General features: G+C 46.2%; 2 protein-coding genes across 4 annotated transcripts in view; one reads left to right on the top strand and one right to left on the bottom strand.

The window, feature by feature from the left end:
* Window positions 1-24840, top strand: part of NHSL2 (NHS like 2) — a 79925-nt gene that overhangs the window by 33519 nt on the left and 21566 nt on the right. The window lies entirely within an intron of this gene.
* RTL5 (retrotransposon Gag like 5) lies at window positions 20261-24752 on the bottom strand. 2 transcript variants are annotated; one of them, XM_055563517.1, is made up of 2 exons: window positions 22859-24752; window positions 20261-20672 (listed from the first exon to the last, which is right to left on the bottom strand). In XM_055563517.1, exons 1-2 carry the CDS (start codon window positions 24429-24431, stop codon window positions 20440-20442), a joined length of 1806 nt encoding a protein of 601 aa, XP_055419492.1. In that variant the 5' UTR covers window positions 24432-24752; the 3' UTR covers window positions 20261-20439. The 2 variants fall into 2 exon arrangements, with proteins under 2 accessions (XP_055419492.1, XP_055419493.1); XM_055563518.1 differs by having other exon boundaries at window positions 20537-20672; window positions 21117-24752.

Below are 24840 nucleotides of genomic sequence, written 5' to 3'. Positions count from 1 at the left end.
CCACGGACTGCAGCCTACCAGGCTCCTAATGCCTGATATACAACAGGAACCGAATAAAGGGATAAATAAAAGAATCATCTGGAGAGTTTTTGAAAATAGCCCATGTTGGAGCCCTACTCCAGACCAAGTAAATCAAAATCCCTGAAAGTGGGGCCCAGGGATTAGTATTGTTAAATTCTGCAGATGGCTCTAAGGTACAAGTGGGGTTCCAGGAATGATGCCCATGGCCCCTCTTCACAAGGAGCTCCCAACAAATGGAAAAGACAGAGGCAAGCAACCACAGCCCATAGAAGCCAGGACTGCAACCTGGTACTGGGACAAGGATTGGGTTGCAGCTGACTGCAGGCGATAAGCGCCATCTAAAGCTAAATTAAAGCATTACAGAGAATTCCCTGGTGGTCCAATGGTTAAGACTCTGTGAGTCCACTGCCAAGGGTGCGGATTTGATCCCTGATTGGGGAACCAAGGTCCTACAGGCCATGCCAGGGGGCCAGAAACAAACAAATCCAGCAACAAGTAGCAGCTCCACAGTAGCATGTTAGCAGTGAGGAGGGGCTGCACTGACCCTCTGCACACTCACACTCAGCCCCCCTCAGCATCAGGAGTGGATATTTGCAAGGACAGCTGGCTGGAGTGGGCTTCCCTAATAGCTCAGTCGGTAAAGAATCCACCTGCAATTCAGGAGACCCCGGTTCGATTCATGGGTTGGGAAGATCCCCTGGAGAAGGGATAGGCTACCCACTCCAGTATTCTTGGGCTTCCCTTGTGGCTCAGTTGGCTGGAGTGAGATTCACTCGTTTATTCATTCAACATGCATTTACCGAGCACCTACTGTATGCCAGGCACTGTGGATACACAGGTGACCAAGACAAAGTCCCTTGCCTTGGGGAGTTTACCTCCAATGAAAGACAAACAGATAGGAAACAATAAAATCAATAAACCAGAAAAGTTTCAAATGGCGGAAGCACTATGAAGGAAAGCAAGCAGAGATGTGGCCAGGATGACTAGGATCTGGGCACCATAGGATTGCAGGATGAAAGAAAGTCTAAGATTTAAATAAAATAAAATTTTTTCACCCATTTATATTCCACTGTCAAGAGTGCGGATTTGATCCCTGATTGGGGAACCAAGGTCCTTATCACCTAAGAAGGTGATATTTGAGTGAAGACCCAGCAGATTTGATCCCTGATGGGGGAACCAAGGTCCTTATCACCTAAGAAGGTGATATTTGAGTGAAGACCCAGCTGAAAGAAGAAAGCAAACCATGTGACTACCTGGTAGAAGAGTGTTCCCAGGCAGAGGGCAACCAGTACCAAGGCCTTGAAGTGGGAATGGGCCTGGCATATTTGAGAAGCAGCAGGAAGGCAGCAGTGACCAAAAAGAGCTTGCAAGGAGAGTGGTAAGCAATGAGGCCAGAGAGGAAGCCAGAGGCCAGATGATGGTAGGGACTTTTCATCTTCATATAATGTGATGAGAAGCAATGGGAAGGTGTGCTGGGGAACAATAAAATACAATAAACTTTTTTCTTTAGTAACAGGTTTATTGAGATATTAATATAATTCATATGCTATACAATTCACCCATTTATTTATTTGTATTGAATATAGTTGATTTATTAATACAATGTTGTATTAGTTTCAGGTATACAGTACAGTGATTCAGTTATATCTATATATGTATGAAAATATATGCATATATCTCTTCTAGATTCTTTTCCATTATAATTACAATACATTGAATATAGTTCCCTCTGCTATACAGTAGGTTCTTGTTGTTTATGTTTCACACATAGTAGTTTGTATCTGCTAATCCCAAAGTCTTTATTTATCCCTCCCCTACCCTTTCCCCTTTGTAACCGTAAGTCTGTTTCCTATGTCTGTGAGTCTATTTCTGTTTTGTAAATAAATTCATTTGTATCATTTTTTAAATTCCACATATAAGTGACATCATATGATATTTGTCTTTCTGTCTGACTTCATTTAGTATGAGGATCTCTATCTAGGTTCATCCATGTTGCTAAAATGGCATGATTTCATTCCTTTTTATGGCTGAGTAATATTCCATTGTGTGTGTGTGTGTGTGTGTGTATACCACATCTTTTTATCCATTCATCGGTCAACGGACATTTAGGTTACTTCCATGTCTTGGCTATTGTGAACATTGGGGTGCATGTATCTGTTCACCCATTTAAAGCATATAATTCATTGGTTCTTAGTATATTCCCATATATGTGCAACCATCAACAGTTTAATTCCAGAAAGTTTGCGACCCTTCACCCATTAGCAATCATGTCCTACTCTCACCATCACCTACCCTGGCCATTGGTAATCACTAATCTACTTTCTGTCTCTTGGATTTGTCTAGTCTGGACATGTCACATGAATAGAATCATACAATGTGTTACCTTTTGTGACTAGCATATTTCACTTAGCATAATGTCAACAAAGTTCATCCATGTTATAACATGTATAAGAACTTCATTCCTTTTTACTGGCAAATAATGTATCATTGTGCGGATATATCACATTTGGTTTATCCATTCATCCATTGATGGACATTGGGTTTGTTTCTACCTTTTGGCTATTATGCATAGTATTGCTACAAGCATTCATGTACATGATTTTTTATGGACATATGTTTTCAATTTTCTCGGGTGATAACTATGAGTAGAACTGCTGGATCATGTCATAACTCTGTGTTTAATCATTTGAGAAACTGCAGTCTGTTTTCCATTGTGGCTGCATAATTTTATATTTCCTCCAGCAATGTATCTGTGGCCAATTCCTCCACATCCTTGCCAACACTTGTGACTATCTGATTCTAGCCATCTTAGTGAGTGTGAAGTGGGATCTCATTGTGGTTTCAGTGTGCATTTCCCTGATGACTAAAGATGTCAAGCATCTTTCCATGTGCTTACTGGCCGTGGATGGCCGTTTATGTATGTTCTTTGGAGAAATGTCTCCCCGTGTGCACATTATGTTAGTATTTGTCTTTTTAGTATTGAGTTGTAAGAGTTCTTTATATATTCTATTGATAAATACAAGTTCCTTATCAGGTAGATGATTGGCAAATATTTTCTCCAGTTCTGTGAGTTGTTCTTTTCACTTTTTTGATGGTGTTGTTTGAAGCACAAAAGGTTTTTTTTTTTTTAATGAAGTACAGTTTATCTTATTTTTTTCTTCTGTTGCTTGTGCTCTTGGTGTCATATCTAAGAACCCATCTCCTTGTCCCTTAGCTTTGAAAATGACTCTTCTGGCCACCACGCTGGGAACAGATGGAAGGCAGGGACGCAGAGCACAGAGCAGAGGCAGAATGAAAGTGGCCATGAGGGGTCACTCTGAGCACTCAATGCAGAACTTCGACCTCCTGATTGAGGGCTGGGCTCCAAAGCCTACAAAACAGCCCAGACCCGGACACAAGCATTTACATGCTGTCCTCATTTTCTTGCCTTTCTTTTATGCTAATCCTGCATGCACCTGGTTGGACAACTCAAATGTCTGGAAAATAGGCTCAGATGTGGATGGCCTTGGGTGGCCGGGGAGGAGCCCCTCTCACACTAACTCAGTGTAGGACCTGAGAAGACACCTTTCCTCTTTCTGGGCCCCAGTTTCCACGTCTCTGGCCGCCCACAGGCTTCTGGGTCTTTGCTTTCCCAGTCTCACAGGGTAGCTAAGTGAGGCTGGCAGGAAAGATTTGTTGTGGGAGTGAGAGCAAACCACAAAGCAGTATTTACAGTATGATCCCATGCTTTGTTTGGCATTGGAAAACTTCCGGAGAGGTACACCCAAAGTATCAGTAGTGCTTGTCTCTGGCATGTGGAAGATGATGTGTTTTTTTTTTTTTTCCCTCTTTCAGTTTGCTTGTATGTTCTGATTTTTCACTTTGATAAACATGTTTTGCTTTTGTAACAAGGAAAAAAAGAAAAGCATATGAGAAAGAAAGTAAAATTGACATTTTAAAATTAAATTTTATTTATTTATTTTTGGCTGTGCTGGGTCTTCGTTGCTCTGCGGTCTTTTCTCTGGTTGTGGTAAGCGGGGCCACTCTCTCATTGCGGTACACTGGCTTCTCATTGCAACGGCTTCTTGTTGTGGAGCACGGGCTGTAGGATGGGGGCTTCCGTAGCTGCAGTGTGTGGGTTCTAGGGCATGGGCTCAGTAGTTGTGGCACACAGACTTGGTTGCTCTGCAGCATATGGAATCTCCCCATGTCCCCAGCATATGGAATCTCCCCATGTCCCCAGCATATGGAATCTCCCCATGTCCCCAGCATATGGAATCTTCCCATGTCCCCAGCATTGGCAGGTGGATTCTTAATCACTGGACCACCAGGGAAATGCTAAAATTGACATTTCTTAAAGAGAGAGATTGCCTAGAGGTCATTAACAGGGAAAGGGAGCAAAAAAGGTAGTCTCTACCAGAGTCAGTAGGAGCACGTGCCAACACACCTTTCAAAACATGAGGTGCGCTCTCCACCAAGGGAGGTTGCATGTCCCAGAAATTGGACTCTGAGATGGAGATGAGTGTGCAGGAGGTTTATTAGGGAGGATCTCAGAATCTGCAGCTTTGGAAAGAGGGTGAAGAAGCAGGGTTGTGCAGGTGGGACAAAGCGCACTGCTGTCCTAAGGCCTTGCTCAGTCAACCTAAGCGGGAGTCTCTGGCTCTGAGCCGGCAATTCAGAGTTGGCCTGAATGGGGATGAAAGAGCCACCCTAGGAAGATGGTGTGACATTTGACAAGGAATCCCCACAGATTCCCCAAAGCAAAGGAATCCCCAAGGAAAGCAAAGGAATCCCCAAAGCAGTACAATGCTGCCTAAGGCAGCTCTGTAAACACTTAGGAGACTAAATTGTTTGTCCCTGAGGTGAGATCTGGGCAGGACATCAGTGTCTGCTATTAGGAGACTGCCTGGCAAAGGAGACCTCCATGAAGGGCAAGGCTGTAGGTCAGAGGGATTTTCAAAGAGGAAAGCATCATTTTTGAATTCAGATGCCTGGCTGCCCTCCTATTCTGAGCTCTAATCTCTATTCCAATTTGTCTCCCCAGGCAGTGACCTTTGAGGGCCACTGATGGGCCAGCCTTTAGTTTAGGTGCTTTCCACGATCCACAACACTACTCCCAACTTTATCTCCTAGGATACTTTCATTGCTCTGGAATACAGACAGAATGGAAATATTCTGAGCACATTTTATCAATGAGGAATCCTAGGTTCAGAGAAGAGACCCAGCTAAGTTGTGATGACGTAGGCTCAGAGCCAGCTCTGTCCAGCCCCAGGTCCCACCCTCTGTGTCCCTGGTGACACAGCTGCCCAGACTTTCAAGTGATTTGTTTTGTGGTCAAATGGACAAATCTGTTCCTTCTCATTATTGCCAAACCACTTTGTTCCCCATGCCCACCAATCAGTTTCCAGATGGGCCCACCTCAATCCTGCAAATCACAAAGTGCACTTTCACTTAGTTGATGCAATATAAAATCACCCTTCCTCTCCTGGAAAGCTGCTCTCTTTGGAGAGGAGCAGAGCTCTCTTGCACCTGAGCCTCCCCAGTTTGGGGGGACATGGGAGGCTGAAGCCAGTCTGGCTGAGTTAAGCTTGAGTTAATCTTATTAACCTGTGAGATCAATTGGCTGAAGGCACCAGGCAAGTGACAGCACAGGCATTGATTCAGTAGTGACCAGAGTAGCCTGACGGCCAGGGGCTGATTTATCAGTCCTTTTAATGGATGGGATTGCATTTAGCTAATTGAGTCTGAGACTGGTGTGAATATGCCCTCTCTTCAGGCAACCCCCTTGTGACATGGTGCTCCTGGGTGGATGTCCTACAGAGGGAATAGTAAGGGAAGAAGAAGCAGGTAGCAAGTAATGCCCCCTTCCTGTAAGCACACTGTAAGGACTGGTTTGGAGACCCAGGTACCTAAGTTGCATGCTGCTCTCAGGAGGCAGTGGTTCCCAAATGTGATCCTCACACCAGCAGGGTAAGCATCCCTTGGCGACTTGTGAGAAATGCAGAATTTTGGACTCTACTCCAAACCTACTAGATTATAAACTCTGGGAGTGGGGCCCAGCGATTTGTATTTTAAGAGGCCCTCCATGGAATTCTGATTCTCAGTAAAGTCTGAGACTCACTGAAGGAGTTATGAGTACAAACTCTGGCACCAGGCAGCCTGCGTTACTAGCTATGACTTTGGACAAAAGACCTAACTTTTCAGTATCTCAGTTTCTTCATCTGTGAAAAGGGGGCCGTAATAGTACCTGCCTTACAGGGTTCACAACAATCCTGCAAGATTAAACTTGCAAAGTGCCTAGACCAATGTCTGGGACATGGTAAGGAGCTATATTTATAAATGTTGTTTTTTGTGTTGTTCAGTCACTAAGTCATGTCCAGCTCTTTGTGACCCCATGGACTGCAGCACTGGTGCCCCACTCCAGCGCTCTTGCCTGGAGAATCCCAGGGACGGAGGAGCCTGGTGGGCTGCAATCCATGGGGTCGCTAAGAGTCAGACACGACGGAGCGACTTGACTTTCACTTTTCACTTTCATGCATTGGAGAAGGAAAGGCAAGCCACTCCAGTGTTCTTGCCTGGAGAATCCCAGGGACAGGGGAGCCTGGTGGGCTGCTGTCTATGGGGTCACACAGAGTTGGACACGACTGAAGTGACTTAGCAGGACAGGACTGCAGCACACCAGGCCTCCCTGTCCCTCATCATCTCCCGGAGTTTGCCCAAGTTTGTGTCCATTGAATTGGTGATGCCGTCCACCCATCTCATCCTCTGCCACCCTCTTCTCCTTTTGCCTGGTGTAACATTTATATATGTTAACAACTGTTATTGTTGGAAATAATGGAGCCTAGGGCTTCTGTCTGCTCATTCAGCATGACAGGGATTCTAAGTAAAAACAGGGTCGTAAAGTTTCTATGATTTGGTAAGTAAAAAAAAAAATGGTACAGAATTGTATCTTTACTGTTATTGTACTTATGTAAAACTGTGTATGCACATGAACAGGGTAAAATCATGGGCGATTTCTTTCTCTAATCACAAACATTTGCATGTGATTAAATATATCTTTGGAATCAAAATATTAAATAAATCAGATTAGACAAGAAAAATGTATTTCATCATAGACAACCAATGGGTGGAGTTGAAGAAAAGACTGCTCTAGAGCACTCAAGGTATAGGACTGCCATTTGTCCCTATCTCCATTCAGGTACAGGAGGGCAAAACTAAAGTCCCTCAAGGTTAAAATGGAAGAGATGTGAGCCAGAGTCTGGTCCAAATAAAGAACCTCAATAATGGCACCAAAGATGGCTGGGAGGTGGGCATGAGGGCTGGACAGTGAACTCATCCTCAGAAAGGGAGAAACATTCCAGCTGAGACTCAGCATGGCCTTGGGAGCTCAGACCTCGCTGATTTCTTGGAAACATCTGAATATTTGGTGAGAGCTTCAACTAGATCTCCATCTCTAAAGGGAATAAGTCCAGCTAGCTGGCATGTCTATATCCCCATCTTTCCACCTGCATATATATTTAGGTACCAGGGGACTCCTGATTGGACTGTAAAATCCTAGCATAAGGTCAAAATAGCTGACTTTAGGATCAAGGTCGAGGTCAGATTGCTGGGGTAGTATGTAGTAAGTTGGAAACTTCAGGCAAGTGTGCTACTCTCAGCTCTACTTTCCTCTTTTACACTCTGCTACTTAGAACAACGACTCTCCAGTTAGAGTTTACTAAGATCTCTACAAGCAGTATTTCTTTGTACCTTGGTAACCAGTTTACTTTTAAATGGTAGCATATCTGTTGATACATGGTCACTATGGAATCTACTAAGACATACTAGAATTTCTGCAGTTTATCAATTAGCTACCATGATCTTGGGCTTCCCTCGTGACTCAAAGGTAAAGAATCCGCAAGAGACACAGTTGATCCCTGGGTTGGGAAGATCCCCTGAAGAAGGAATTGGCAACCCACTCCAGTATTCTTGCCTGGAGAATCTCATGGACAGAGGGGCCTGGCACAAAAGGGCTGCAAAGAGTCAGACAAGACTTAGTCACTAAACAACAACGCTGATCTCATCTTGTGGCCTTTGACACTTGAGTATGATATTGTGGTACCCTTCTGACTTACCAAGGTTCTTTTTCATGTATATAACAGCTTTATTGAGACATAATGCATGAATTTACCATACGGTTCACACATTTTTAAATGTACAATTCAGCGGGTTTTAGTATATTTAAAGAGTTGTGCAACTGAACAAGAGTTCTGCAGCAATCACCCCAATCTTGGAACATTTTCAATACCCTGAAAGAAACCTTAAACCCCCTTCCCAGCCCTAGATAACCACTAATCTACTTACTATCTCTATGGATTTGCCTATTCTGGGCATGCCATGTAAATAGAATCATTCACTATGTGGCCTTTTGTGTCTGGCTTCTTTGGTGTGGCATAATGTTTTCAAGGTTTATTGATGTTGTAGTATGTCTCAGTACTTCATTCCCTTTTATGACTGGATCACTTCAGTTCAAATCAGTTACTCAGTTCTGTCCAACTCTTTGTGATCCCATGGACTGCAACATGCCAGGTTTCCCTGTCCTTCACCATCTCTCAGAGTTTGCTCAAACTTATATCCTTTGAGTCGGTGATGCCATCCAACCATCTCATCCTCTGTCGTCCCCTTCTCTTCTTGCCTTCAGTCTTTCCCAGCATCAGGATCTTTCCCAATGAGTCAGCTCTTCTCATCAGGTGGCCTAAGTATTAGAGTTTCAGCTTCAGCATCAGTCCTTCCAATGAATATTCAGGGTTGATTCCCTTTAGGATTAACTGGTTTAATCTCCTTGTTGTCCAAGGGACTCTCAAGAATCTTCTCCAACACCACAGTTCAAAAGCATCAATTCTTCAGTGCTCAGCCTTCTTTTTGGTCCAACTCTCCCATCTGTACATGACTACTAGAAAAACCATAACCCTGGCTATATGGACCTTTGTCAGCAAAGTAATGTCTCTGCTTTTTAATGTGCTATTTAGGTTTATCACAGCTTTTCTTCCAAGGAGCAAACATCTTTTAATTTTATGGCTGCAGTCACCATCTGCAGTGATTTTGGAGCCCAAGAAAATAAAGTCTCTCACTGTTTCCTTCGTTTCCCCCTCTATTTGCCATGAAGTGATGATGCCATGATCTTAGTTTTTTGAATGTTGAGTTTTAATCCAGCTTTTTCACTCTCCTCTTTCACCTTCATCAAGAAGCTTTTTAGCTCCTCTTTGCTTTCTGCCATAAGGGTGGTGTCATCTGCATATCTGAGGTTATTGATATTTCTCCTGGCAAACTTGATTCCAGCTTATGCTTCATTCAGCCTGGCATTTCACATGGTGTACACTACATATAAGCTAAATAAGCAGAGTGACAATATACAGCCTTGACAACAACAACCAGTCTGTTGTTCCATGTCCAGTTCTAACTGTTGATTCTTGACCTATATACAGGTTTCTCAGGAGGCAGGTAAGGTAGTCTGGTATTCCCCTCTCTTTAAGAATTTTCTACAGTTTGTGATCCACACAGTCAAAGGCTTTAGCATATGACTGGATCGTATTCCATTGTATGATTACACCATATTTTGTTTATTTTTTTATCTATTCATCAGCTGATGCACACAGGTTGCTTCCTCTTTTGGCTATTGTAAATAATGTGGCTATAAATATTCATTTACAAGTTTTTGTGTGGATGTGTATTTTTACACCAAGATTTCACTTGGGGGTATGCCTAGTAATGGAAGGACTGGATTGTATGATGACCCCGTGTTTAACATTCTGAGGGACTGACCATTTTCCAAAGCAGCTGCACTATGTTACATCCCCACCAGCAATGTGTAAGAGTACCAGGTTTTTCAATCCTCATCAACATTTGTCTGACTTTTTGATTCTAGCCATCCTAGAGGGTGTGGAGTGGGATCTCACTGTGTTTTTTATTTGTGTTCTCCTAATGACTAATGATGCTGAACATCTTTTATGTGCTCATTGGCCATTTGTATATCTTGGAGAAATGTCTAATCAGATCTTTTACCCATTTTTGAATTCAGTTATTTGTCTTTTTATTACTGATTTGCAAGAGATGTTTATATATTCTGGATACAAGTCTTTTATTAGATACATGGTTCGCAAATATTTTCTGGCATTCTGAAGGCTATTTACTTTTATGTATTTATTTATTTATTGGTGCCCACCTTAAGTCTTTGTTGCAGTGCATGGGCTTTCTCCAGCTATGGCAAGTGGGGGCTGCTCTCTAATTGTGGTGTGTGGGCTTCTCGTGGTGGTGGGTTCTCTTTGTTGTGGAGCACAGGCTCTAGTGTGTGCAGGCTTTAGTAGTTGTGCGTGGGCTCAGTAGTTGTGGGGCACACACTTAGCTGCCTCATGATATGTGGGGTCTTCCTGGACCAGGGATGGAACCTGTGTCCCTGGAATTGGCAGGTGTATTCTTAACCACTGGATGGCCAGAGAAGTCCAGGCTTTTTTACTTGCTCAATGGCATTATTTATAACACATTTTTTTTTCATTTTTAATAAATTCCAGTTTATTTTTTCTTTAGTTATTTGTGCAATGTGCCACAACTAAGCAACTGTTGTATAATCCAAGGTCTCAAAAATTTACGTCTATATTTCCTTCTCAGTTTTATAGTTTTAGTTGTTATGATCTAATTTGATCTAATTTGAGTTTAATTTGATCTAATTTGAGTTTAATTTTGTGTAAGTGTAAGAAAGAATTCCCAAGTTCATGCTTCTACATGTGGAGATCCAGTTGTCCTAATACCACTTGTTGAAAAGACTGTTCTTTCCCCATTGAATGAATTTGGCATTCTTGTCAAAAATCAGTTGGCCATGAGTATTATTTCTGGATTCTCAATTCTGTTCCATTGATCTATATGCTATCCTTATACTGCTGCTGCTGCTACGTCACTTCAGTCGTGTCCGACTCTGTGTGACCCCATAGACGGCAGCCCACCAGGCTCCCCCGTCCCTGGGATTCTCCAGGCAAGAACACTGGAGTGGGTTGCCATTTCCTTCTCCAGTGCACAAAAGTGAAAAGTGAAAGTGAAGTCTCTCAGTCGTGTCTGACCCTCAGCGACCCCATAGACTGCAGCCCACCAGGCTCCTCCATCCATGGGATTTTCCAGGCAAGAGTACCGGAGTGGGGTGCCACTGCCTTCTCCGGTCCTTATACTAGTAGCACATTATTTTAACTACTGTGCATGTGTGCTCAGTTGTATCCGACTCTTTGCAACCCCATGGGCTGTAGCCCACCAGGGTTCTCTGTCCGTGAAATTCTGCAGGCAAGAATACTGGGGTGAGTTGCCATTTCCTACTCCCAGTAGCTTTGCATAGAGTTTTGAAATTGGTGGGAAGTGTGAGTCCTCCAACTTTGTTCTTTTTTAAGTTTGTTTGGGTCCCTGGAATTTCCATATGAATTTTAACATCGGCCTGTCAGTTTCTACAAGGAATTCAACTGGACTTCTGATCCAAATTGCATTCAATCTGTAGATCATTTTGGAGAGTATTGCCGTCTTAACAATGTTAAGTATTTGGTCTTTCCATCTGTTTCAGTCTTCTTTCTTTTGTAAGTTTTCAGTGTACAAGTCTGGCACCACTTTTGTTTAATTTTTTCTAAGTGTTTTATTCTTTTGATGATATTGTAAACAGAGTTATTTTCTTAATTTTACTCCAGATTGTTCATTACACGTATATAACAATACAATTTTTATATTGATTTCATATCCTACAACTTTGTTGAATTCATCCATTACTTTGAATAGTTTTTAGTGGATTCCTTAGAATGTCTATATACAGGATCATGTCATCTGTCCGTCTTCCTTTCCAGTCTTTCCAGCGCCTTTTATTTCTTTTTCCTATCAAATTGCTCTGGCTAGAACCTCCAGTACAATGTCAAGCAGAAGTGGCAGGAGAGGATACCCTTGTCCATTCCTGGTCTGGAGGGAAAACTTCTAGCATTTCACTATTTTGATGTTCTTGTGGGTTTTTCACAGATGCCCTTTGTCAACTTCTATTTCTATTGGTTGAGAGTATTTTTTTATCATGAAAGGGTGTTGGATTTTGTCAAGTCCTTTCTCTGTGCCTTTTGAAATAATTGTTTTTGCTTTTTATTCTGTTGATATGCTGTTTTTCATAAAATGATTTTCAAATGTTACAACAACTGTGCATTCCTGGGATAAATCCTACTTGGCCATGGTGTGTGATCCTTCTTTTTTTAATTTATTTATTTTTAATTGAAGGATAATTTCTTTACAATATTCTGTTGGTTTCTGCCATATGTCAACATAAATTAGCCATAGATATACATATGTCCCCTCCCTCTTCAACCTCCCTCCCACTTCCCACCCCATCCCACCCCTCTAGGTTGTCACAGAGCCCCAGGTTGAGTTTCCTGAGTTACACAGCAAATTCCCACTGGCTCTCTATTTTACATATGGTAATGTGTATGTTGCTGGATTTGGTTTGCTCATATCTTGTTGAGGATTTTTGTGTCCATAATAAGAAGAGATATCAGTCTGTAGTTTTCTTGTTATGTTTTGTGTCTATTTTTGTTATCAGGATAATACTGGCCTCATAGAATGAGTTGAGAAGTATTACTTCTTCTTCTACATTTTGAAAGAGTTTTTTAAGAATTGACATTAATTCTTCTTTAATTATTTGGTAGAATTCATCAGAGAAGCCATCTGTGTCTGGGCTTTTCTTCATGGGTACTTTTGATTATTAATTCAATCTCTTTACTTACAACAAATTTATTTGGAGCTTTTGTTTCTTCTTTGTGTCTTTTCAATAGTTTGTGTCTTTCTAAGCATTTATGCATTTCATTTAACTTGTATAATTTATTGTCATACAATTGTTCATAGTATTCTTTTATAATCTTTTTTATTTCTGTAAGGTGGATTGTAATGTCCCCTTTTTAATTTCTGATTCAAGTAATTGGGATCTTCTCACTTTTGTTCTTGGTCAGTCTAGCTAATCAAAGTTCTTTTGAATTCTCATTTGATCCTCAGTTTCTTTCTGCCTATGTTTGGGAGACTTGGCCTAAGAGTTCTTGGAGACCTAAGAACATATATATATTTCTTTTATAGTCAAAAGAATAAGTCTTATTCACATTCCAGCACATGAAGCTCTCAATCTAAACCCCCAAAGCATACTATTCTGTTCCCTTGCCTAACTGAAGCAGATTCATTGTGAACCAGCCTCTTTATTAGCCCCTGGCTATAGTTCATAAGACTATCACAATCTCAACTGCTCGTTTTAGAAATTAAGCTGCAGCCCTTTTAGCACACTGGCCATCAGCCAAGTATTGCTTATTTCTGAATAAATATGGGGACCTGGGGAAGAGCAGAAGGCAGCAGACCCTGGCTAGCTAGAAGCCCCAAGCAAAGCATTGTGAGTAGACCTGAGGCCTGGTCTTGATAAACAGTGCTCTTTGAGTCTTGAATGGGAACAGAGGCAAGTTAGAAAGGCCAGAGGCCTACTGCTGTTCTGACCATTTGTCTCCTTAGCCATGGCACCCAGACTGTGCTGCCCTGGTTGGCAGGGATTCAGCTGACAGGTGGCAAAGTCAGGAAGTCAGGAAAAGGCATTTGGTGTTTTGGGAAAGTGCCAATTTTGACTGGTGGTCTGGGGTGCATAGCACAGTTGGTGATCTTTCCCCTCTCTGCAAGCCTTAAGTCTGGCTGGGGTGTTGGGGTTAGAAGTATCTATTATCTCAGAAAATGTCTTTGAGCCAATAAAATGTTCACTTAAAGATTATTTCCAGACTAATAGGAAATCTGTATGTGCAAGCAAGTCCAAATTTTAAAAGGGAGCAAAACCCACTGAGATTTCACTGGAAAGGAAGTGGCAACAAATCAACTCTTAGGGATGAGTGTGTGGTGAGCTTGAAATTCAAACCAAGTGTGACAGCCTCAGCCCCACCCTGGGCTGCTGACTCAGGACCAAGAGGAAGAAGGAGCTGCCAGACTTCATGATTTCTGTAAACAGTTCTTGAAAGAGAAACCACACACTTGTCTTTCTGCCAGCCTCCAGCTTCTCCTTAGAGCTTAAAATGCAGCTATTGTCTTTTCTGTGACACTGTAGGGCAGGGCTTCTCAACTTGAGCTCTGTGGACCTCCAAGCAGTTTGTGGAAAGAATTTAGGGGGTCTATGAACTTGGATGGGAAAACTATTTGATCCTTTTCCACTAATCTCTAACAGAAATTGAGCATTTCCTCAAATTTGGAATGTAGGCAGCAAGCCATAATAGTATTAACAGTATCTGGGACTTTATCTGCAATAGAAATCACAAATATTTTCATATCAGATTACAGTTATTGTATCTCTGAAAAGTTATTTATGCTCATCATCACTTCAAAACTTCTAATCTATAGACTTGCCACTCAGTCTTGTAACTTAATGCATTATTAAAGTAATATAACTAGATCACAATTTCTTAAAAGTATTCTTATAACCATTTCAATATGATTCATTTCCTTTGGAATTCTACGTATTATATTTTATGATCTGAAAACCATATTCTGAGGTCCAGAGGTTTGCCCAAACTGCTAGAGGGACCGATGACCAAAAAGAGGCTGAGATGCTCGCCCTATATCTTGGTGCTCTCCTACTCCACTGGCTTCATTTCTGATCTACAAAACTTTCCTTATCTTACTGGAGGGCCCAAAAACACTTATGTGCTAGTGCTGTGACGTTAGACAAATTCAAATTTCCCTGCTGCTTCTCAATCTGCAAAGTGGGGAATGATAACACTACTGACTTACCTACTTTTATAGGGTTGTTGCAACGACTCAATGAGTTAATACATGTAAAGCACTTAGTCCCCAACAAGTAGTAACTGCTCATAAGTATTAGTTATTTTTATTATTGTTCATATCGATTATCTCACTAATATATATATGTCAGTCATTTCACCTCTCTAAGCTCCAGTTTCCTTTTTCTAAAAACAGAGATATATTCTATTCCTATCTCTGTTTTTAGAAAAAGGAAACTGGAGCTTAGAGAGGTGAAATGACTGACCCAAGGATACACACAAGGACATGGTAGAGCCAGAGTTCAGAGCCAGGTCTGTGTGACTCTCAAGGCCAGCAGAGGTCTCTCTTCACCACATGGCTGATTAGAAGCAACTCCCCGTCTCCCCCAAACAGATGGGGACCATCAAGGGGGGAGTCGTTTGGGAATGAACAACAAGCTCTGCACACTCCTGATTTCTCTTCCCCAACTTATTCCTACTGTCCACACCTCCAGCTTGATGGGGGGGAGGGGGTGCTCCCAGCTCCACTTATATACCATCAGCCCTCAGCCAGATCTCAGGAGGCCAGTCCTCCCATCCTCCCAAAGTCTACTGCCAGTGCAGCCCCTACATGTGAAAGGGACAAATGAATACCAAGCTCATTTGGGGTCGTGAACCAGCCTCTACTCAAGCCTTACAGAGCATTGGAGTTGGGGGTAGGGGAGCAACTGGGGACTCAGAAATGGATGAGCTTGTCTGGGCAGTGAAAGTGGCATTGAGAAGGAAGTGGTCTGGGAGCAGAGGAGATCACCAGTTGGAGTGGGGCCAGGAGTGCTTATGAATTTTTAAGGCAGAGGGAATAGGCCATGCAAAGGGCAAGAGGCATAAAAGAGTCTGATATGTAAGGAAAGAAGAAAGTAATTCAGGATGCCTGGGGTTTGGATTGAATGGAAGAGGGAAGAAGGTTGGCATGGGCAGATGAGATGGCAGTTTATTTATAACCAGATAGTGAAGAAGGCTGCAGCCATGAAATTAAAAGATGCTTGCTCCTTGGAAGAAAAGTTATGACCAACCTAGACAGCATATTAAAAAGCAGAGACATTCATTACTTTGCCTACAAAGGTCCGTATAGTCAAAGCTATGGTTTTTCCAATAGTCATGTATGATGTGAGAGTTGGATGATAAAGAAGGCTAAGTGCCGAAGAATTGATGCTTTTGAACTGTGGTGTTGGAAAAGACTCTTGAGAGTCTCTTGGACTACAAGGAGATCAAACCAGTCCATCCTAAAGGAGATCAGTCCTGCGTGTTCATTGGAAGGACTGATGCTGAAGCTGAAACTCCAATACTTTGGCCACCTGATGTGAAGAGCTGACTCATTGGAAAAGATCCTGATGCTAGGAAAGATTGAAGGTGGTAGGCGAAGGGGATGACAGAAGATGAGATGGTTGGATGACATCACCGACTCAGTGGACATGAGTTTGAGTAAACTCCGGGTGTTGGTGATGGACAGAGAGGCCTGGTGTGCTGCAGTCCATGGGGTCGCAAAGAGTCGGACACAACTGAGTGACTGAACTGAACTGAGTGAGGAAGGTCAGAACCTGGTCCACAAATGTTCCAATAGAGGAAGGAGAGTCGTTGAAAGGTTTTTATATAGCAGCAACAGGACCAGATTTGCCTGTTCAAAGAACCATGCCCACCCACCCCACAAGCAAGCTTGCAGAAGGTGGATTGATTAGAAGGGGTAGAGACTAGAGGCTGTTTAGACCAACAGGTAGCGCTACTATAAAGAACCTGCCTGCCAATGCAGGAGACAAAAGAGACTAGGGTCGGGAATATCCTCTGGAGAAGGAAATGGCAACCCACTCCAGTTTTCTTGCCTGGAGAATCCCGTGGACAGAGGAGCCTGGTGAGCTATTGTCCATGGAGTTGCAAAAAAAGTCGGACACGACTGAGCAACTAAACAACAACAAACAAGACCAATCGGGAGGCTACTTCAGTAGTAGGTGGAGAGATGAGGCAGGGCTAAACTGGGAAGGAAGGAGTCTGGAGCTTCTGACATTCCCTCTGGCTCAGCCTCTGCACTAAGTGGTGAGGAGGAGGTGGGATCAGGACCACAATGGCTGGGGGTGCTTGCCCTCCTCAAGTTTCATTGTGTTTGGAAAGTCTTCTTCATGCCAGAAGACAATCTCCATGAATTCACAGGCTAACACCTCCAAGAGCAGAATAAATAAATAGCCAGGGTCCTACTTTCTGGCCCTGCCCTCCTAGGAGAGTAGCTGAGATGAGGGGCCCCAGCTCTACCCCTCTGCGTGGCAGGCAGGAAGGAGAGAGGGGCCTCGAAGAGCAGGTCAGAGCCTGCCCTCAGTCAAAGGAAATATCCACCCTCCTAAGCCTTTCAGAGACTGTTTTCTTCCAAGTAGGTCCCGCTGTTACCAGGGCAACGAAGAACCCTGGGCTTTGTGTTTCTGTCTGTGGAGTCCCTGGGGAGAAGTGATCTGCGGAGCTTTCCCTAGTCTAGGCAGGAAGCAGGAAGTGCTAGCTGGAGGTGGAGCCCCTACTCCCATTTAGAGATAATCTCTTGCCTTGTTAATGCCTTTCTTCATCCCCTGGGAGGGGCCAAGGCCCCAGGGAAGTCAGTTCTGGCAGCCTAGGCTCTGGTGGACCTGGTTTCTCAAGGCCGGGCCCATCTTATGGCACACCTCTCTCAGGAAGTGCAATCTGATCAAGTGTCCTGGAGGGGGAAGCTCATACCAAGCCATGCTACATGCTGGGGGATCACTGCACAAACATTTCCTGATCCCATACTGCACGCTAGTGCAGGATCTCCAGGCTGGCTCCTGCTCCAGGAAGCTCTATGGGAAGGCTCAGAACCAAACTGGCCACTAAATGTCACCGGAGCTGGTTGGTCTCCAAGGCTCTTTTCTGCACTGGGCTGGGCTAGTCATTAGAATTGCCTAGGGAGCTTTTTAGAAATACAAATTCCTGGAGATTCTGATTCCACCAGTGTGGGTGTGAGTGGAGGGTGGAGGCTGAGTTATGGATGTCATTGCTAGACCTCACAGTTGAACTCTGCAGATGGAGCAAGCGACCTTAAGCTGCCTCTTCTGGGCCTTTGTTCTATTTCCTTGTTTGGGGCATGCAAACGGGCTTCTGTGAGATACAACCTGCTCACTTCCATTGGGCAGCCCGGATCCCAGGTACGGCCTGCTATTTCCTGAGTCCTGCATGCACTCTGTTGCAGCAGCCCTGGAAGGTATTAGCATTTCTGGCACCCATGGCACTCTGCTGATTCATCCTGAGCCCCCATCACCTCAGGCCCCCATCAACTTTCAGTTTTTTTCCACAACTTTCTTCTCATCCACATCTTCCCCACTCAGGTTTCTGCAGATGGTTTTGTGAACTTAACTGCAAGATCTCACCGGTGCACCTAGTAAAGATCATTTCAGCACATCCTTCCAAGCTAGACTGGGAGCGGGTGGCTCCTGATTCCATTTTGGAGGGGGTCCTCTAGTCCTTCAACTTAATACCATCTGCTAATGCCCTTGGCAGCCTACCTCTAGGTCTCCATCCAGCAGCCCATGTATTCACTCACTTGTTTATGTACTAAACTAGGGTTGTGATCCTACTGTGTGGATCATGAAATGCTAATACCTGTGCTGGATAGCTGTGTGCTGGGTCCAGGGGACCATATGGATGAGGAAGTTATGTCCTAAGCAGGATTGGGAGTCACACAGGGTCCCAAATCCAGCCAGTGGTGTGACCAGACTGGAATACAGGGCTCTTTTTCCTATTCTCACAGGGCTCCCCACTGCAAGGGTTAGCAAGGCTGAGCCTGCTCTTACTTGCCCCCGCCTCCTTTGACAGGCCATCACGTATGCAATCTGGGATCACCTAGCTCTCCCTGAAATGGCATGAGAAACTCCATTGGGTGCTGGAGACTTTATCTGATCCCCTAAAGCAAAAAGGGGAGCTCCAGTACTCACTGGTGCTGCTCATGGCCCCACAGCCTTGTCCTTCCCCAAAAGGGGCAGTTGTCAGCCACACACTCATGCATACTCATCTCCATAAACTCAGCCCTGCCACTGCCCTGCCTTGCTCTTCAGGCCCTTCCCTGAAGGACAGAACTGGCTGGTTCTGGAACTTCCAGAGATCGGGCACCTGGTTGCTTTGGCAAAGACCCAGAATCTGGTCAGGTTGAGGCTTGAGTGTGTCGGGGGGCTTTCTTGGGAAAAGGCTTGGAGTATCAGAATTGAGAGAGTATAAATCTGGGAGTCACAATGACCCGAGTCCACCATGCAACCTAATATCTCTGAAATTCAGGTCCCTCAGTTCTAAAAGAAGACACCATTACCTTCTTCACTGAGTGTGGGAATGAAATGTGGTGAAAGTGCCTGGCACACGGTCAGAAACACGCTAGTTTCCTCTCTCTTTTCTCCCTCCTTCCCTTTGTTCCTTCCCCATAAAGAGGCAAAGCAAGCGCACATCTGATGCCGGGCTTTGTTTCTCACAGCATGTCTGTACGGTGGTGGGCAGGGCAGGACAGACCGTGTTGGAGGGCCAGTAGAGGGAGGCGGAGAGGGGTGAAGCATCCCTAGAGCTGAGGAATGGGCAGCTGTGGTGCTATGATAGCGCCACTTAGCAGCTGTAAACCTTGGGCCAGGCTTTCTCGTTTCTAAGCCTCAGTCTCCTCATCTGTAAGAGGAGAGTGAGATGAGTGAGATAACGTGTGTGAGGTGCCTGGCAGAGCCACTGGTAGGGACTCCATAAGCGTTCTCACCCACTGTCCCAGGTGGGGAAAATTCAGCTCATGGCTGGGAAACCTGAGCAAATCCCAGAATGGGATTCAGTTTCTTCTGACCCCACAGTCTGTGAGGAGCAGTGAATTCTTGCTGGACAGTGTCTGCGTGGACTTGCTCTGAGAGTGTATTTAAAAATCTTCACCAGCTTTCTGATTGATGTCCCATAGCACCATCTAGTGCCAAGAAGTGGAAGGGCCTTCCTCCTTCCCCTCTCCCTCCCTCCAAAGTCGTGTGTGTGTGTGTGTGTGTGTGTGTGTGTGTTGTGTTTGGAGGCCAGGGGGACTGCACTGTTACAGGATGGTAAGGCTAGGTCACTCGTATCTTTATATTAGTGGAGAACTAATGCTGTTTTTTAAGATGCCTAGTCCCTCCACTTCCCTCCTGACAGCTTCTGCCATTCACAGATTCAGTAGGCTGGAGCCCTTAGTTTGAAGGACTTCCAGGCTTCAGGCTAGGGTTGATCCAGGTGAAGTGCCTGGGAAGTACCTAATGCCTCCTAGATAGTCTTCTGTGCTTGCTCAATAACCCAGAGAGACACAGTCTTTACACACCCTTTATCTTTTTATTGAGGAGAAAGCTTTAGCATACAGAACAATTTCTCATCTTCACAACACAGTAAAACAACAATAACACAATAACACATTGGTTTCAAATGATTTCTCCCCGGGTCTCTGGGAATCCCTGGGCTGCCCTCATACCCCTGCATGCATACGCCCACCCCCACCCACCCCTCTTTAAACCCAAGAAATAGCCCAAAGCCCGTAGTTCCTCTTACAGCTCTTGTGGCTGTTAGATCACAATATTGAAGATCTGAGAAAGGAGGGGAAGAGGGTCAAAGGGGAGCCCAAGCTCCCTTGCCACCAGAGGGCCACAAACCAGCTCACTGCTCATCTGTTCTTGCCCCGGCCGAGGCTACATGGGCTCAGGATGAAAAGCACCATGGGAACAGGCAGGGCCTGTGATGAGGGGTCCCTGGAAGTGTGGGTGCAAGGCACCTGTCCTTTGGACTTCTCTGACAGGGACATGGGCAGCAGGGCCAGCATGTTGACCATCAGCAAACAGAGTCCACAGCCTTGAAGAATGGCAGGCCTCCTTCTGGAACTCTCTCCTGAGAAAATAGCTGAAAAACAGACAAAATTTTCTTTACAAGGTTATTTACTTTTGAACTGGCGGGGACGGGGAAAACCAGGCAATTGACGTGTCCAACACATTAGGAGAAAGCTCAAATGTTATTCTGTCTGTGTGATTACATAGGTGGCAGCCATTTTAAATCCTGCTGATCAAGAGCTCACAGATCTCAGCTTTGAAAAGACATGGCAAGAACACACTAGAAAGAAAGGCAGCAAAGTGTTAAGAGTGTGGCTCATCTGTGTGGTGGGATTCTGCATGTGGCTTTTGGATCCCCATCATTTTCTCTATTTGCCAAATTTTCTATAATGATTATGTATTACTTTTCTATTTGGAGAAGGGAGTAGCCTTTTTAAAAGATAGCAACAGGTTATAGGAACCTGGCTCCACCAATCCCCAGGCTGAGAAATGTGTGAGCAACAGAAGTGCTTCTTACCTCCGACTGATGAATAGAGACCTCACCGGAAACCAGTCGGAGGACTGGGTTTCTCTGTGACTCCTCTTCCTCCTGCTCCTTTTTCTTGCCTCTGAGCTCAAAATCCTAAGGCTGGGCTGAGGTTATCTGTCAGACTCCAGTGAGGAACAGAGGTTTAATTTACTATGTTTTCTTCCGTCTGGCCACAGACACTTTGGCTGCACTTGCCCAGCTACCAGGCCCTGTGCAGGAAGCCCCGTGTGGAGGGCAGTTCAGGCTATCAGTGGATCTGGCTGCCATTCTGTGGCCAGAGTAACATAGTATGTACTTTTCACTGCTGGACCCAAGGCCAGCAGCAGGTCTCTGTGAAGGCCCCTAGGTTAGGACCCAGAAGCCCCAGGAGTTACTAGGAGGCAGTCTACCTCTTAAACCTCACCATCTGCTCAATGCCCAGCATCAGGCTATGGCTCGCCCCTCATGTGAGAGACATGAGGTCATCCCAGTTGCAAAGCTGCAGGAGGCACAGTCTCTGTAGAGAGAACCTTCCTCTCTCCTCTCAGAACTAAGGAGTCCTTCACGCTGGAGTTGAAGAGCAGGATTTGGACCTCTCTCTCTCTGGCATTCTGGGAAGGAAAGGAACCCCAAGGATGGCAAATCTTCTGCCAAGACCTATGGCTGGAGACTGCAGTCCAAGGCCTGGCCAGGAGAGGAGACCACCATCCCTAAGGAAAGAGTCACTCCTTACAAGGTCAAATTGAAAATTGAGTTGTTGCTGCTGCTTTCTCCTCCTCCTCCCCAACCTAACTGCCTACCCTTTAGGCAATGTCAAGGAAAGGAGTAGGGCATGGAATATTGGGCTGTGTCTGCTAGGGATGCCCAGGAGAGCAGTGAAGTAAGAGGAAAGGGTCCCAGATCTGGTGAGCTCTGAGGCCCTAAGCCCATGGTCTGTGGGAAGGTGGAACCAGCTTGCTCAGTCAGTTGAAGACAGGTCTCAGCTGGGTGATCCATTGGACATGTGGCTTTGCATTCTCTCACTGGGCTAATTGGAGGGGCATTTTCAGGGCCCTCCTGCTGGAGGGGTGACCTGAAGCAAGTGTAGGCTTCCAGGTACGTTTCTTGATAGTATCCTGCTGTCCACCAATTATACCTAGTAAGTGGCTTCAGTGGCTTTAGAAGTTCAGTGGAGCCTGTCCGGGGCAGAGCAGTGAGCCATTGGGTGAAGTCCAGGTTATCCAGCCAGAGGATTAAACCATAGAACACAGTGTGAATTAACACAGGAGAGGTGAGGGCTTGGAACTAGAGGGGAAATACAAGAGGGTGACCAGTTCATTTATGAGAACAGGCCTAGAAACCTGCTCTCTAGATCCTGGCAGGTATGAGCAGAGTGCACACTAAGAGGACAGCTATCACTGCGCCCTCCTTTGCTGAGTGTCACTCCCCAGTCAAGGTCACAGGACGGTCTGGAGTCCTCCAGGTCTTCTTCGGGTTCTGCAGGTCCGGAACTCCCTTTAAGTACTGGTCAGTGAATGAGGCAGGTGTGGCAGCGAAAGCAGGGGCAGGGAACACAGTGGAAGGGTGTGTTGTGGGGGAGGGGGCAGCTCACTCCAGCTCTCACACGCGAATACGGCCCCGTGCAGCCCGGTGGCCCCCCTGCCTCGGAGTGAGGCGAAATAGCACTGGGGGACGGCGTCGAATTTGGCGTTGCCCCAGGCGACCCGCGCGGCGAATTAGCGGCGGTGAACTGTAGAATGGTGAATTGGTACCTGGAAGGCCCTCCAGAAGTGGGAGTCGATTCTGGTTCCTCCGTCTGCTGGGCTGTATGATGGGAGGCGTCACATCTAGGAAGTTTTCATGATAGTAGCCGGAAGTCTGGGATGAAGCGTTGGCATAGGTGGGCTCCATCTCCATCAGCTCATCCAGGTCATCATCTTGGGTCTCATCCTCTGTCTCCTGCTCCTGCTCGGGTTCTTGCTCAGGCTCCTGCTCTGGTTCCTGGAGGCCACCCTCATGTTCCTCTTCTTTCTTATCCTTACTCTGATCTTCCTCCTCCTTCTTCCTCTTCTTCCTCATCCCCTCCTCTTCCTCCTCTTCTTTCTCCTCCTTTTCTTCCGCCTCCTCTTCTTCCTCCTCCTCCTCCCCGTCCTCCTCCCCTTTCTGTTTCAGCTCCTTCCTCATCTCTTCCTCCCTCTTCCTCCTCTTCTCCTCCTCCTCCCCCCTGGTCTCTTGTTGGATTGCTCTCACGCGCCTCCGCTGGTCCTTGTTGAGAATCCTGCGCCTGCGTGCCTCTTCATCTTGATCCCCACTGTGGCACTCTTCTCCCTCTTCACCTTCGAGATTACGGTCTGCTGCAAAAGGGAAGAAGATATTGCGAACCCCAGGGAGTGGCATTGGCTTGGGGACACGCACTTTTCTTTCTATCTCCACACACTCGAGAATCAGCTCGTCCAGGTCGGCCATTTCAGTTGACCATAAGAGCTCCTTGCGGAAGAACTCTGATAAGCCTTTGAGGAACTGGTTTTGAAGGCGGCAGTCATCCCAAGACAAGAATTGAGCCAGGAACTGAAAAGCATCTGCATAGCTGCCCAGGGTACAGTCTCCCTGCTTGAGCTTGCGGATGGCTTTTTTTGCCACGCTTGGGGGAATGGGGCCACAGAATTGCTTACGGATTTCATCTAGGAAGCGCGGAAAGTTAGCATGCAGGGGGCTTCCTTCCTGGGTGACTGAGACGGCCCAGTCCTTGGCTTCACCAGCGAAAAAGGAGATCAGAAAGGCCACCCGCTCAGCGCCCCCGGGGAAATGATCCTCATGGTCGGCTATGAAAGTCTCTAGCTGCATCAAGAATTCAGCCAGGTAGACTGGGTCCCCCGAGAAGGGCTCTATCTCAGGCCGCTCCAGCGGCGGCAGAAGAGGCTGCGGGGGCAGCTCCTTGGCCGGAGGCGGGGGCAGCGCCGGCAGGGGTGGACTGGGCATCGGGGGTGGGTCGGTGGGTGCGCCGGAAGTACTGCAATCCTGGATCACGCTAATCAACAGCTCGTCCGGGGCATACTCGGGCTCGGTGCGCGGGGGAGGCCAGCACAGGAAGGGCAGTTCTCCCTCGGGAGTGGCGTCGATCTCACTGAGCGGGAACTCAAAGTTCTCCTCAGAAAGGGCGGGCACCCCGGGGACCGGCCAGCGCATGTAGCTCGAGACATTGCCCCGCAAGGAATTGACCTCGGCCAGGGCTCTGCCGAGCTGAAGGCCCAGATTGGCATTCTCCCCGCGAAGGGCATTTAATTCTTCTCGCAGGGCCACGTTCGCCATGCGGAGGCTATTGAGATTCCCGGCCGCCTCGGACATCAGGACTAGCCGGGGCTCTGGGGCTGTGAGCAGGGGTGGGATGGGGAGATAGGGCCGTGAGAGGAGCCGGGGGCCGCGGCGGGGCGCGCGGGGGGCCGAGCCACACCCACTGGAGCGAGCTCGGAGGGCCTGGAGGCTCCGCCCGGGGCGCGTTACCTCGTCCCGGGGATCGCAAAGGGCGGGCGGCGGCGGGAGCCGGGAGGCGCCAGGCGTAGGAGGCGGGCGGCGAGGCAGCGAGGCGGCAATCGGGCGGGTGGAGGCTGGCGGCGAGGTAGGGAACTGACTGCGGCACGATCTGTCGAGGAAAAATCTTGCGGCTGGCGCGTCCCCGCCTTTTAAGCGCGGCCCGCGCCACCACCCCCCACCCCCGGCAAGGGCGGGTCTTAGGGAACCGCGGGAGCCCACTGGC

This window comes from Bubalus kerabau, chromosome X (assembly GCF_029407905.1).
Source record: "Bubalus kerabau isolate K-KA32 ecotype Philippines breed swamp buffalo chromosome X, PCC_UOA_SB_1v2, whole genome shotgun sequence".
Taxonomy (NCBI): domain Eukaryota; kingdom Metazoa; phylum Chordata; class Mammalia; order Artiodactyla; family Bovidae; genus Bubalus; species Bubalus kerabau.
Note: the sequence above shows the minus strand (reverse complement) of the source record. Positions and strands in the feature narration are given on the sequence as shown.

Coding starts and splice junctions, on each gene's coding strand:
- RTL5 (XM_055563517.1), bottom strand. CDS start 24,431: ATGTCCGAGGCGGCCGGGAATCTCAATAGCCTCCGCATGGCGAACGTG. Junction 20,673..22,858: donor ACTTCTGGAGGGCCTTCCAG/GTACCAATTCAC, acceptor TCTGTTTTTCAG/CTATTTTCTCAGGAGAGAGT.